Raw genomic sequence first — 13,522 nt, 5'->3', positions numbered from 1 at the left:
ATATAATTATTTCAAATATAGTATTCTTTTAAGGGATCATTAGTGTATAATGTTTTTGGAAATTATCAGTACTGTATATTTTCAAGTTTTATATTGTCAGTATTTGTTGTTTCCATTTTGAGCCAGATATATTTTTAAAAATTCACAATAAATGGTTGCATATTAAGTGATTTTTTTTATAACCTCAGCAACAGTCTCCTGCCAAGGCAGGGTGACCCAAGGAAGAAAGCACATTCATCTTTAAATTATATTAAAATACATTAAACATAAATGCTGAACCTGTATGGTCATATAATGAGTGACTTGTAGGTTTTTCACTATTCAGTATTTTCTTGGATGCAGAGCCATAGCATGGGTGGTTAATCTTTCAAACAAGGCTAAGATGTGAATAAAATTGGAATGTTGCCCAAGTATTAAACCTTGTGAAGCTCACATAGCATCTGGGAAATGAGTAGTAGTCATTCAGTATTAAGGAAGGGGAACGTAGCACTAATTCCTATGACTAAGAGCACTTCACTGATATCCATCTTGAAGGGTCAAATAGATCACACGAGAGATTGGAACTAAACCCCTCTGGGGGTATAAAATATGTACCTGTATTGAAATGAATAATTCTGTGTCACATATATACATGTGATTTGAAATAAGACTTTCTTAAAGGGAGGTATCTTCATGTAGATGAGAGGCTCTTAATTCAAGGCCCCTCAAGGGAGGTTCCTTGATGCTGGTGAGGGGCTCTTGATCTAGGGAATTGGATCTGTGCTCCAGTTCCCAGAATTAAGCCTGAATACATTCTATTTCCCCCCCACAGGTGCTGTATAATTCTACGGGTTTAGTGCTTCCCCATGATTATAATAATAATAATCTTAATTCAAGGAACCAGACCTGTCCTTTCTTCCATAGATCAAACCCAACTCGTTTCCATTTCCAGGTGTTATATGAATGTAATGATGATCTTTGGCAAAATATAACCAGATGATAGAGTTTGCATAAATGGGGAGAAATCAGAGTGGGGGCACGTCACAAGCGGTGTTCCTCAGGGGTCAGTGTTGGGCCCGTTGTTCACAATTTACATAAACGACATAGATGAGGGAATAAATAGCGACATAAGCAAATTTGCTGATGACACCAAAATAGGCCATCCAATTCATTCTAATGAGGACATTAGAGCACTCCAGGATGATTTGAATAGACTGACGCAATGGTCGGAGAAGTGGCAGATACAGTTTAATATAGACAAATGCAAAGTTCTAAATGTTGGACAGTTAAATAACCATGCCACATATAAACTAAATAATGTAGATCTTAATACTACCGATTGCAAAAAGGATTTAGGAGTTCTGGTTAGCAGTAATCTAAAACCAAGACAACAGTGCATTAGTGTTCACAATAAAGCTAACAGAATTCTTGGCTTCATATCTAGAAGTATAAATAATAGAAGCCCTCAGGTTGTTCTTCAACTCTATATATCCTTGGTTAGGCCTCATTTAGACTATGCTGCTCAGTTCTGGTCACCGTATTACAGAATGGATATAAATGCTCTGGAAAACGTACAAAGGAGGATGACAAAGATGATCCCATGTATCAGAAATCTTCCCTATGAGGATAGAATGAGGGCCCTGAATCTGCACTCTCTCGAAAGGCGCAGAATTAGGGGAGATATGATCGAGGTGTATAAATGGAAAACAGGAATAAATAAAGGGGATGTAAATAGTGTGCTGAAAATTTCCAGCCAAGACAGGACTCGCAGCAATGGTTTCAAGTTGGAAAAATTCAGATTCAGGAAGGATATAGGAAAGCACTGGTTTGGTAATAGAGTTTTGGATGAGTGGAACAAGCTCCCGAGTACAGTTATTGAGGCTAAAACGTTGTGTAGTTTTAAAAATAGGTTAGATAAATACATGAGTGGGTGTGAGTTGGACCTGACTAGCTTTGCTGCTGGGTCTGGTACAGTGCTCCATCCTTGAGTGGGGATGACCAGACTGGGTGGGTCATTGGGATAATCTGGGGGGAGACATGGACCTGCTCTGCATGGGTCAGTAGGCCTGTTGCAGTGTTCCTTCTTTCTTCTTCTAAGACAGTGCATTTTTGAAGCCTGTGATATTGAAAAAATTTGTATATAACTAATGCTAATATTTTGTGCATGAATAGGTATACTTGTTTGGGAGAACTGAAATAAATAGTGCAAATCACTTTATTTAGAAATATATTGCCATGATGAAGTTGTAAAATAATTTTACATAATACAGAACATTTGACTCATGACAGAGGTGAAAACTAAGGCAGGGTGTGAACCACTATATATTAGGGTTTAATGTTAAGGTCTTTTTAACCTCTGCCTCCATCACAGTAATGACGGCAATATGACTCTGGGGAAGATTAGTGGAAGATACAGGTGACAAAATAGGCATTACCTGGCTAAACAAATTACCTGGAAACATTTGTGCACTATCAAAGGAACTGGAGAGCATCACAGGAGGGTCTGGACAGTAGGTCATGCAGGAATATGCAATAAGACTGAAGAGGAACTTTCATCTACATGATGAGCTAGAGCCACACCATATGACAATTTTAAAACTTTTGCAGACAATGAATCTTCTATTCTCTCTTAAAAGATAGGAGTTAACAGAAAGATTATCATAGTACAGTATATTAAAAAAATGTGCTTAACCCATGAGACATAAAGCAAGCAATCCAATATGTTTGATTCTTCTCATTCCCTACCCTTCAAGGGGTTCCTTTCTGTGGTAAAAAGCACTTGACTTGAAATATTAAAGCTTCGCTTTCTTTCCCAAGATCAAACCAAAATTTCCCTGCACCTCTTACTGGAGACCTGTATGCTTGCTAGCAAAGTCATTGGTCCTTGTTAATGATAAACATACTACTGTTTTCTTGAAGACTTCGCCTTGGTTTATGGCCATCTTTGCAACACTGTTGGCGCTCACAGTAGATGACTATTCAATGGATATACGTACTAAAACAAGTTTCTGTGACCAGGCCTCCTGGTGGATCAGCGCCTGATCAACCAGGCTGTTGCTGCTGGCTGCACGCAAACCAACTTACGAGCCACAGCACGGCTGATCAGGAACTGACTTTAGTTGCTTGTCCAGTGCCATTACTGTTGGTAATCCCCCTTATGTGTGCTGGGAGGCAGTTAGTCTCGGGCCCCTGACACTTATTGTATGGTCTCTTAATGTGCTAGTGACACCCCTGCTTTTCATTATGCATCGTGCCAAGTCTTTTGCTTTCGTAGTGAGTAAAACTATTAGAAGAATTTGGAAAAGTTAAATTTCAGCATCAACAATGCAGTACTACAGTATATACATACAATATACAAACATTATTAACTAATGCGGGTGTCATCTGCAAAGGAAGACACGGTGCTGTGGCTGACATCCTTGTCTATGTCGGATATGAGGATGAGGAACAAGATGGGAGCTAGTACTGTGCCTTGTGGGACAGAGCTTTTGACTTTACTCTGTTGACGACTACTCTCTGTGTTCTGTTAGTGAGGAAATTATAGATCCATGGTGCAAAATACATTAGTTAACAAAACTTATTTTATATAGTACCAAGAAACAGTTATACTGTAAGGAAATATAGTGTAGTGTATTCAAATAATTTAGGTCAGTAATGTATATACATATTGTAAAAAGTATTTTGAGACCTTCATTATTTATTAAAACAATCATCATGCTCATTAAGCTTAATAAGATGTGCATCAATGCCAAGTTTATTTACTAGTGCTTGAAGGGTCAACACTTCCTCTCCAGTATTTCGGTTATTTACTTTATCTCTTAGTTCTTCCAAAGCTTCTTGACATACTCGTAGCCACTGGTGTGTTACCTCCTCCAGGGACTGTGTCTCCCACTTGGTGCGATACATCTTGACCAACTTCAGCTTACGAAGATTTTCCTCTTTTTCCTTCACTCTGGCTCGTGTTTGTTGAATCTGACAATGTAGGTCGTCATATTCTCCCGGGTTTTTGCGAGGAACTTTGAATTTTGGCTCCATGTTGTCAGATTCATCATCCTCCTCCTGCTCTGAAGCTTGATCACTTGTGCTTTTTTCTGGTGGCATTTTTTTTTTTTTTACAATTAAGTACAGTACGTTTGTCTAATTGTAAAATGAGCTAAAAGACAATAAGCAATATAACTGTATAGTATACTGTATCCTATACTACATGCACCATATAGATTAATAAATAATTCTTAAGACAAGGATTGAGTAACAGAATATGTGAAGTCTGACATAAGCTTAATCACAAGTTAAGCTATGTTCATTCAAGTCAGTAGGATTTATGCCCCCACACACAGTATACAGAGTGTGGCTTACTCCTCCATCTTCATTTATCATTGTAAACGTGCTTGGTTCTGAAGAAGAAAAACAAATTATATAATGAGAATTAGTAATATAATTCAGTATACGTATATCAAAGAAACATTATTAAATGTAATTTCTTAATTACAATAGATAAGCATAATTTTAAGCCCATTTGGAGATAGTTGACAAAGATACAATATGTAAACAGTATATAACCCACATACACACACACAAAAGCAAACCTGTCCTAATGTAAAGAACAAAAAGGCACAATACTGTGACCAGAACAACACACACACAAATAATCTGCACGTAGAAGAGAGGAGCTTACGGCGATGTTTCGGTCTGACTTGGTCCATTTACAAAGTCACACTAACAGAAAAAATGAGAAGCCAATATATACTAAGCCAGCTGGCAGGGATGGGACAAGAGAGAGGTGGGAGAAGTAGTAGTGGTAGAGGTAAGGTCTCTGACTGACACCACTACTACAATTAACGTTTTTGTTGATATTAATTTATTACCTGTTCTTGTTAGAAATTAAGAAAACCACCACAGATGATGCTGTATTGAGCCTCGACTCCTTGTGTCTGGAAAGGAAAATACTGAAATGAAAATGTTTATTTCCTTGCATAGCTTACAATGTGTGGTTTACATATTATACAATATTAATTACAAAGTTTTATAACTGTAGTGTAAGCGCGCCTCCGGTAAAACAGTGATGGAGTGAATGATGATGAAAGTTTTTCTTTTTCGAGCCACCCTGCCCTGGTGGGAGACGGCCGATGTGTTAATAAAAAAAATAATTACAAAGGCCACTAGTATGCCTAGTCGGGCAGACTAATCCTAATTCTTACTCTATACTGACATAGATTATGGAGCGGTACATTTTAATGTACACTATTGCATACTGATATAAAATTTTGTTTTTATTTATGGGACTACAATAGCTTACTCAAATTTTGAAGTCACCCGCCTATTGTTGTTGTTGGGAGTTTTAGGGCTACCACAGTTTACGTTGTATTAAGCCCTACTACTACTACAACTAATATTACTACTACTACTACTACTACTACAACTACTACTATTACTACTACTACTACTACTACTACTACTACTACTACTACTACTACTACTACTACTACTACTACTACTACTACTACTAATAATAATAATAATAATAATAATAATAATAAAATCTTTATTTACTACAAGTACATGTACAAGGTATACAGGCCATAGCTGACATAAATAACATAATACTATATAGAAAGCCCCTTGTTATGCAGAGCATTTCGAGCAGATTAGGTCAGTTTTGTCCCAGGATGCGACCCACACCAGTCCACTAACACCCAGGTACCATTTTATTGATGGGTGAACATAGTCAACCGGTGTTTACCTGGAGTTTACCTGGAGAGAGTTCCGGGGGTCAACGCCCCCGCGGCCCGGTCTGTGACCAGGCCTCCTGGTGTATGCTTCTAAACTGTTGTATTCTGAGCACCTCTGCAAAAGCAGTGATAATGTGTGAGTGTGGTGAAAGTGTTGAATGATGATGAAAGTATTTTCTTTTTGGGGATTTTCTTTCTTTTTTTTGGGTCACCCTGCCTCGGTGGGAGACGACCAGCTTGTTGAAAAAAATAATAATAATAATAATAATAATAATAATAATAATAATAATAATAATAATAATAACCATTAAGAAGTCAGAAAGAAGTTTTCAGATTTATAGATTTTCTGGTATGGGATGGCTTGATGTTAATGAAGGCTCTTGATCCAGACGTTTAGCACCATTCTCGCCTTTCTTGGATCAAACATAATTAACTCTCATTCCCAGGGTGCTGTATGATCACTACGGGTTCAGTGCTCCTCTGTGTGTGTTCTGGGAATACACAAGGACCCCATTGGAAATAAGTCACCTTGTCTTGACTTTTTTTTGTGTTATTTACTTAGACTACACTGCTTGTGAGCAGTTTTATAAATGAGATATAACTTCAGTTTCTCTACATAATTCAAAATTCAAAATTCAAATTCAAAGTTTATTCTCTATAAGGATTACAATGCTGAGTTTACAGAATTTGGTTATTGTGTGGTTTACATGTAGTAAAATAATGATTACAGAGTGTACCACTAGAACGCCTAGCATGGCTAGGCATTTCGGGCAGACTTAGTTTAATTCTTAATTTTAAAATATTACAAATTATGAGGTAAGTTGGTATTATGGCTAAGTGACTAAATACTAGTTTGTGAGTTTAGCAATGTGAATGCTTTTGTTTTGGCACAGTACATAGTTTCAGTATTGGAGTATCACAGGATTCATTATTTTAAGATTGAGATTAATATTTCTGTTTATGGTCAAATGGGTGAGTGAGTGTAAGTGTGAACCACCAGGTGGTATTCGTGTAGTTAGTTGACGGGGTGTATCAGGGAGATAAGATGTTTTCTAGTGGTAGTTTTGAAGGTGATGAATGTGTCTGCAGTTCTAGAGTTCTCAGGTAGGGTGTTCCAGATTTTAGGGCCTTTGACATACATTGAATTTTTGTAATGTATGTCGGACACGGGGAATGTCGTAGAGATGTTTGTGTCTGGTGTTATGCCTGTGGGTTCTGTGTTCTGCATACAAGGGGCTTTGGTATGCTGCACTTTAAAAATTGTATTCCTTGTACTTCTCTGTATCATGTTCAAATAAATAAATAAATAAATAAATAAACAGTCTTTAACATTCAATAACCAGATATGTTAAGGTTAGGAACCAAAACCAGTATGGTACCAGGGAAGTAGGTGATCAGGCCTTAAACATTGTTTATTGCACAGCAATAAAGGAGTGGTACAGATTGCCTGCACATGTCAAAACTTGTCCTAACATGAGCTAGTTCAAGAAGAGAACTACAAGGTACCTAATGAATGAAGCTACAGAAAGGGAAATGAGTGATTTCTTGTATTGTAAGATGATTCTCTCTTTATTGTTAATGTAAATAACTCAGTTTACTTTACTTCTATTGCATCTCGTTTTATTGTAACTGATTTTCACACAGTTGAGTTACCTAGTTGTTTTAACTTTCAAGGTTTAATCATGACTGATTTCTATTGTAACTTACTGCTAGGTTTTAAATAATAAGATATTACAAAGACCCCAATGGAAATAAGTCACTTTGTCTGACTTTTTTGCGGGGTTATATTAGGTAATTTACACATATGTTACTATGGTTATACTGCTAAATAAACTAATTAACCCAAAACTAGTATTTAGTCACTTAGCCATAATACCAACTTACCTCATAATTTGTAATATTTTAAAATTAAGATTTAAACTAAGTCTGCCTGAAATGCCTAGCCATGCTAGGTGTTCTAGTGGTACACTCTGTAATTATTATTTTACTACATGTAAACCACACAATAACCAAATTCTGTAAACTCAGCATTGTAATCCTTATAGAGAATAAACTTTGAATTGAAGACCAACATTTTTAAATTTGGCGGCATGTTATGAGGTGGGACATTCACGTTATCTTTTCCCTTAAAAAGAGGAAAGAACACAAATACCCGATGTTTACTATACAAAAATAACCAAAGATTTAACTTATAAAACTAAAACTTGTGTATTGAAGAAAAAAAATGACAAGAGCGAGTAAATTAGAGGAAAGAACCAAGAAATATGTGAGTGAAGGTTGAGGGAGGCTGCTGGAGCGCTGTTCCGTCTTTCTCTCAGCACCTCCAACAGCACAACTACTAAGACGCTGCCTCTGCTGATTGTGCTCTCATTAACTCTGATAGGGAAGTAGGAGGTCTTCATCATGGTTCAGAAGAAGGTACAATGCAGTATCCGCTGCTTTCTAGTTGTTTTGTTATTGTTGTATTGATTTTTAGCGAGGTTTTCAGTATTTTCATCACGGCACTTAGCATTCAGCACCCGCCATATTTTTCATGTTTTTTTTTTTAAATGTATTCAACTTTTAATATTTAAGCATTAATAGGAGCTTTTATTCTTGCAAATCTTTTGCATTTTTTTTTTGACGATTGTGCGTAATTAAAAAAAAATAATTTTTGGTTATTAGCGTTATGTACCAACAACACGTGGCGAGATGAATCTTACTTTTATAACGTCACAAAGCTGTTATTGTACTTAATTCTTAAGGTTAATTGTATCCCGCTTCACACTACATTTCTTACTCGAATGATATTCTCATTAGGGTCAAGTTTATGTTTCCTTTGTATGCAGATAGTGTTCTTGGATTTCTTGGAAAGACCCATCAGATAGAGACAGTGTACTCGAGAGATCGTAATAACACTATTGTGAAAGTCGCAGAACTGGTGGAACTCTAACCCATGGCAGGAAAGACATGAAATTGGTAGGTTAGTGTACCAACCACACTGGCCTGCCAGTGTCGCCTGTTACGGTTCATGTTCTTACCCGTTCTGTGATTTATAGGTAATGTCCTGGAATAGTCAAGTAAATTGATTAAACAGCCTATTGCTACCTGCAGTAACAGCCGGTTGATCAAGCACTGAGGCTCGATCATGGGCCACAGGCTGCTGGGGTGACCCCAGCAGCCTGGTAGATAGGTAGACCCCTCGGTCGATTGGATTTGTTGCTCCCAATAAATCTGCTCTGGCTTGTCAAGTACACAGAACAACACGAAGTAAAAAAAAAAAAAGGGGGGGGGGGTGGGCTTTGGATATAATATGTTGGCAAATTTCCCAGTGACTGTTTCATGGGCCAGTAGACCTGCTGCAGTGTTCCTTCTTATGTTCTTATTGAGAAAGTTTTAGTTTATGAATGTTAAGTGATTTTTAAAGTCCAGACAAAATAATTTGTTTCCAACCCATGCACTTAAATTGATTTTTATTCTGAACAAAAATTAATATTTTTAATAAGTCATTTCAGTCACTAAAGCAAGTGGTATTGTGACTACTTTTCAGAGGCGATAGGCTTGCATGTATGCAGTTGTATATTAAAATGTAGGTTACATCTGTTTGGATATTAACTTGCATGCATATTTTAAGTGCAGTTTGATTGCTTTCCATACATGGGGCCCACCAAAATTGTTCCCAATTGGGCCCCGAACCTCCTAAGGCCGGCTCAGCCCCTCGGGGAAAACAAGCCATACTGTTCGGCATGAATAGCAAGCTGAAAATGGTAAATTATTGGGGGATTCCTTTGATCCAAGCTTGTCAATTGATAGTTAACAATGTTTGGTGCCTATGGAGAGACTGTCTACCTACTGAGGCTGGCAGGATCCTATGTCTAGCTCTACAATGTGTACCTGGAGTTTACCTGGAGAGAGTTCCGGGGGTCAACGCCCCCGCGGCCCGGTCTGTGACCAGGCCTCCTTAGGTCAGTGTCCCAGGATGCGACCCACACCAGTCGACTAACACCCAGGTACCCATTTTACTGATGGGGAACATAGACAACAGGTGGAAAGAAACACGTCCAGTGTTTCTACTCTGGCTGGGAATCGAACCCAGGCCCTCACCGTGTGAAGCGGATGATTCTTAAGAACAAAATGGGATTCCTGGGCCTGGATCCAAGAGCATATAGGCCAGTTTGAATTTTTTTTTTATATTTTATTGAAAAAGACACAACACAAGATATAAATAAATAAAAGAACACAATAATTAGCCACTTGTGAATACAATGATCTAGTGTCAACCCCCATCAGACCCTAAGTGTTACAATCATATCGTATTGAAGGGTAAACCATCACCTAACAATGAAAAGAGCATGATAATACCTGGTCAGAAAATACACTAACAGAATCTAAACCTACAATACACTCCTGTTACACTGTACAATAAAACCCCCTTGCACAAAGCACACAGAAGATATGATAAACATAGGAATAAAAACATTATACATTACAATAATGAAACAAAAGGCAAACCTAAGCCCTCAATAAAATTGCCAAGACATGCCACCATAATACGTCCCGCAAAGTGCTGGAACCGCCTAACAGAATAAAATAGCGAGAGCTCCAGCACGGAACAAAACCATTAACACAAAGCTTACAATTTGTCAGCGCTCACACCAACCCCCCACTGCTCTTGTTAAATAAGACCCCTTTCACAAGTTGCACTGTAAATATCACACAACCTACAAATTTTAAAAATACAGAACATTGACCTAAAACGTTAGGCAAAACAAAGCCTATAATAAACATTGCATTAGGGCATTTCACAATGAAACTCCACCTAAACACTGGGCGAGACACATCCGCAAGTAAAAGATTTAACATTATGTATACAAGTACAATCCATACAAATAACAAAATCCTATCGTAAGGTATCAAAACGATCTAGTTACAGTACATTAAAACCTTATTTCCCTATTTGAAGCACAAAAATACATCATGAGAAGTTATATAACAAGCCTAATCTGGCATTGAGTAACATTAACGTAGAAAAAAAAATACAAAACACGTAATAATTAAAGATTGTGATAGGTTCATATACATATATCCCTGATTATATAAGCCATATGAAGGCTGATACCTTTTAAAGAACCATACATCAAGTACATACTTTTTTGAATATGCTTGAGCTAAGCCAAGCATTAACAGGAAATATACACATATGACCGTCACGTTCACCTATTATCAATACACGACAGGCCATTGCTTGAGATAATCTCATGCGTCGGTGTTCGACATCCATTATCAGTATCACAGTAACAATACAGTTATCTTAAATGTCGACCCTAAGGTACATCAGTGTATTACTAATAGCGACGAGGGTCGCCGACGTATGCCATGGATTGCTCAAATCTCTATAGTTTCAAAATCTAACCTTAAGGCGTCGTCATACTGAGAACAATATTACTATAGCATGTCGATTCTGCTACACAAATGATGTGTATTATAAAAAGTTAATGCACATTTTGTTCAATCTATTCACTTATCTGGAGATCTGGAGTTTATCTGGAGAGAGTTTCGGGGGTCAACGCCCCCGCGGCCCGGTCTGTGACCAGGCCTCCTTAGGTCAGTGTCCCAGGATGCGACCCACACCAGTCGACTAACACCCAGGTACCCATTTTACTGATGGGGAACATAAGACAACAGGTGGAAAGAAACACGTCCAATGTTTCTACTCTGGCTGGGAATCGAACCCAGGCCCTCACCGTGTGAAGCGAGAGCGTTAACCACCAGGCCACCAGAGCCCCTTGGCAAACAATATAACATAAAATTTTTTTTCAAAGCCCCGGTTCGTTCTCGTTTATACCTTCTAGACCTTGAACATTAAAATGGTATAAAATACCGACAGGTTGTTAGGTAAGACACATATGCAACAGTTGGGTATCTTTATTTCGAAACATTTCGCCTACACAGTAGGCTTCTTCAGTCGAGCACAGAAAAGTTGATAGAAGCAGAAGAGATCTGAAGACGATGCAATCAGTCCATCACCCTTAAATACTTTAACCCTTTGAGGGTTTTCGTCGTACTAGTACGTCTTACGCGTAGGGGTTTTTGACGTACTAGTACTCGTAAATTCTAGCGGCCTCAAATCTAGTGGGAGAAAGCTGGTAGGCCTTCATATGAAAGAATGGGTCTATGTGGTCAGTGTGCACAGTCTAAAAAAAATCCTGCAGCACACAGTGCAAAATGAGAAAAAAAAAAACTTTGACCATTTTTTTAAAATCAGCGACTTTGCAGTGTATTTTCGTATGGTATTTATTGTTGTATTCTAGTTTTCTTGGTCTCATTTTATAGAATGGAAGACATATTACTGAAATTGAGATGATTTTGACAGGTTTTACAATGAAAGATGCCTTGAAATTGAGCTCAAAGTAGCAGAAATGTTCGATTTTTACCAAACTTCAAAAGTAAACAAATCGTGCCAAGCGTGCAATACACGTCAACTGGTGAGTCTAATATTCTTTCACAAGTGCACCAATAATATTTATACCATTTTTTACACTAATGCAATAGTCTGCATAACAGTAAATCTTATATTTTTTGTGAGAATAAAAATTCAAAGTGGAAAGCAAAAGAATATATGAGGGGCCTTGAGACGTGACTAATCACTAGAGGAAATTTCATTTTAGTGCCAGGAATGTCTTTCTTGTTTATTCTGGACCCTATTCGGAAATTGGCATCTTTTGAAATTTGTGTGAAATTGGCAAAATTGCTAAATTCTGACCACTGTACTGGATAGTTGAATTTATAAATGGGTGGTTTCTTGCACCCATTCGATAGAAAAAATGGAGTTCTAGCGAAATATTCATGTTTTTTGTCGACTACTACAGTGAAATTGGCCGAAAATGGGGCTCAAAGTGGGCAAAATCACCGATGCGTAAACATCGCCGAGACCGCTAACTTTGCGAGAGCATAATTCCATAAGTTTTCTATCAAATTTCAAACTTTTGGTGTCGTTATGATCGGGAAAAGATTCTCTATCTTTTCATAAGAGAAAATAATTTTTTTTTTTTTTAAATTTGGCCGACCCTGAGAACGAGTTTCGGAGAGGGCCTGTCGACCCTCAAAGGGTTAAGGGTGATGGACTGATCACATCATCCCCAAGCCCCCCCCCCCCCCCCCCCCCCCCCCCCCGCTTCCATCAACCCCTCTGCACTCGACTGAAGAAGCCTACTTCAAGACCTTACATGACCGCCCCTTCCCAATGTTTCATCATTATTCCTCACCATTTCGAATCCAACAGTCACTCTCGCTCACACACAAAAAGGCCACCCACGTCTACCCTCTATGGTACTAATGCCCATAAATCACTAACATGGAAATTACGATATCCCACCGAAAAAGTTGAAAGCCATCTACCCCCAGCAATCTCTCTATTCCTCTGCTGTGTACCATAAAAAATCGCTGCCAGCGCCCTGATCCTCTCTTGCTGATACGTGTCTGCAGGCCCATGAAGTATAAAGTCAGTGACTAGATGTCCAATCGCCCTTTGTACCGGCAACCCTACCCTCCCCCCCCCCCCACACATCTAGACTTAACGCTCTTAAGGCACTAATTCCCTCACCTCCCACCATCTGTATAACTCTGCTAAACCACACTCTTACCGCTTCCAATCTCTCACAAAAATACACTGCGTGGAAAGCCGTGTCAATATCCCCACACACACAATGCTCCTTACCCACTTGCACACGTCTAATCGCTAACACCTCCCCGGAAGGCAATATATTGTGAAGGAATTTATACATTCCCTCCCGTACCCCGGCCCTCAATCGTAACTCCTTCAAGCGACCCCAAAT

General features: G+C 38.4%; 1 protein-coding gene and 1 long non-coding RNA gene across 2 annotated transcripts in view; one reads left to right on the top strand and one right to left on the bottom strand.

The window, feature by feature from the left end:
• Positions 1-4,058: 4,058 nt before the first annotated feature.
• On the bottom strand, positions 4,059-5,412 carry LOC128697801 (uncharacterized). The gene is made up of 3 exons (XR_008408374.1): positions 5,276-5,412; positions 4,845-4,910; positions 4,059-4,373 (listed from the first exon to the last, which is right to left on the bottom strand). It is a non-coding gene; the product is annotated as an uncharacterized lncRNA (long non-coding RNA).
• A 2,558-nt stretch (positions 5,413-7,970) lies between these two features.
• Positions 7,971-13,522, top strand: part of LOC128706187 (large ribosomal subunit protein eL8-like) — a 28,826-nt gene continuing 23,274 nt past the window's right edge. Inside the window, exon 1 of the mRNA XM_070099620.1 lies at positions 7,971-8,126. Coding sequence (XP_069955721.1) covers positions 8,112-8,126 — 15 coding nt within the window. The 5' untranslated portion in view covers positions 7,971-8,111. The remainder of the gene's footprint in view (positions 8,127-13,522) is intronic.

This window comes from Cherax quadricarinatus, chromosome 68, assembly GCF_038502225.1.
Source record: "Cherax quadricarinatus isolate ZL_2023a chromosome 68, ASM3850222v1, whole genome shotgun sequence".
NCBI lineage: Eukaryota > Metazoa > Arthropoda > Malacostraca > Decapoda > Parastacidae > Cherax > Cherax quadricarinatus.
This window is presented reverse-complemented; position numbering and strand designations above follow the sequence as displayed.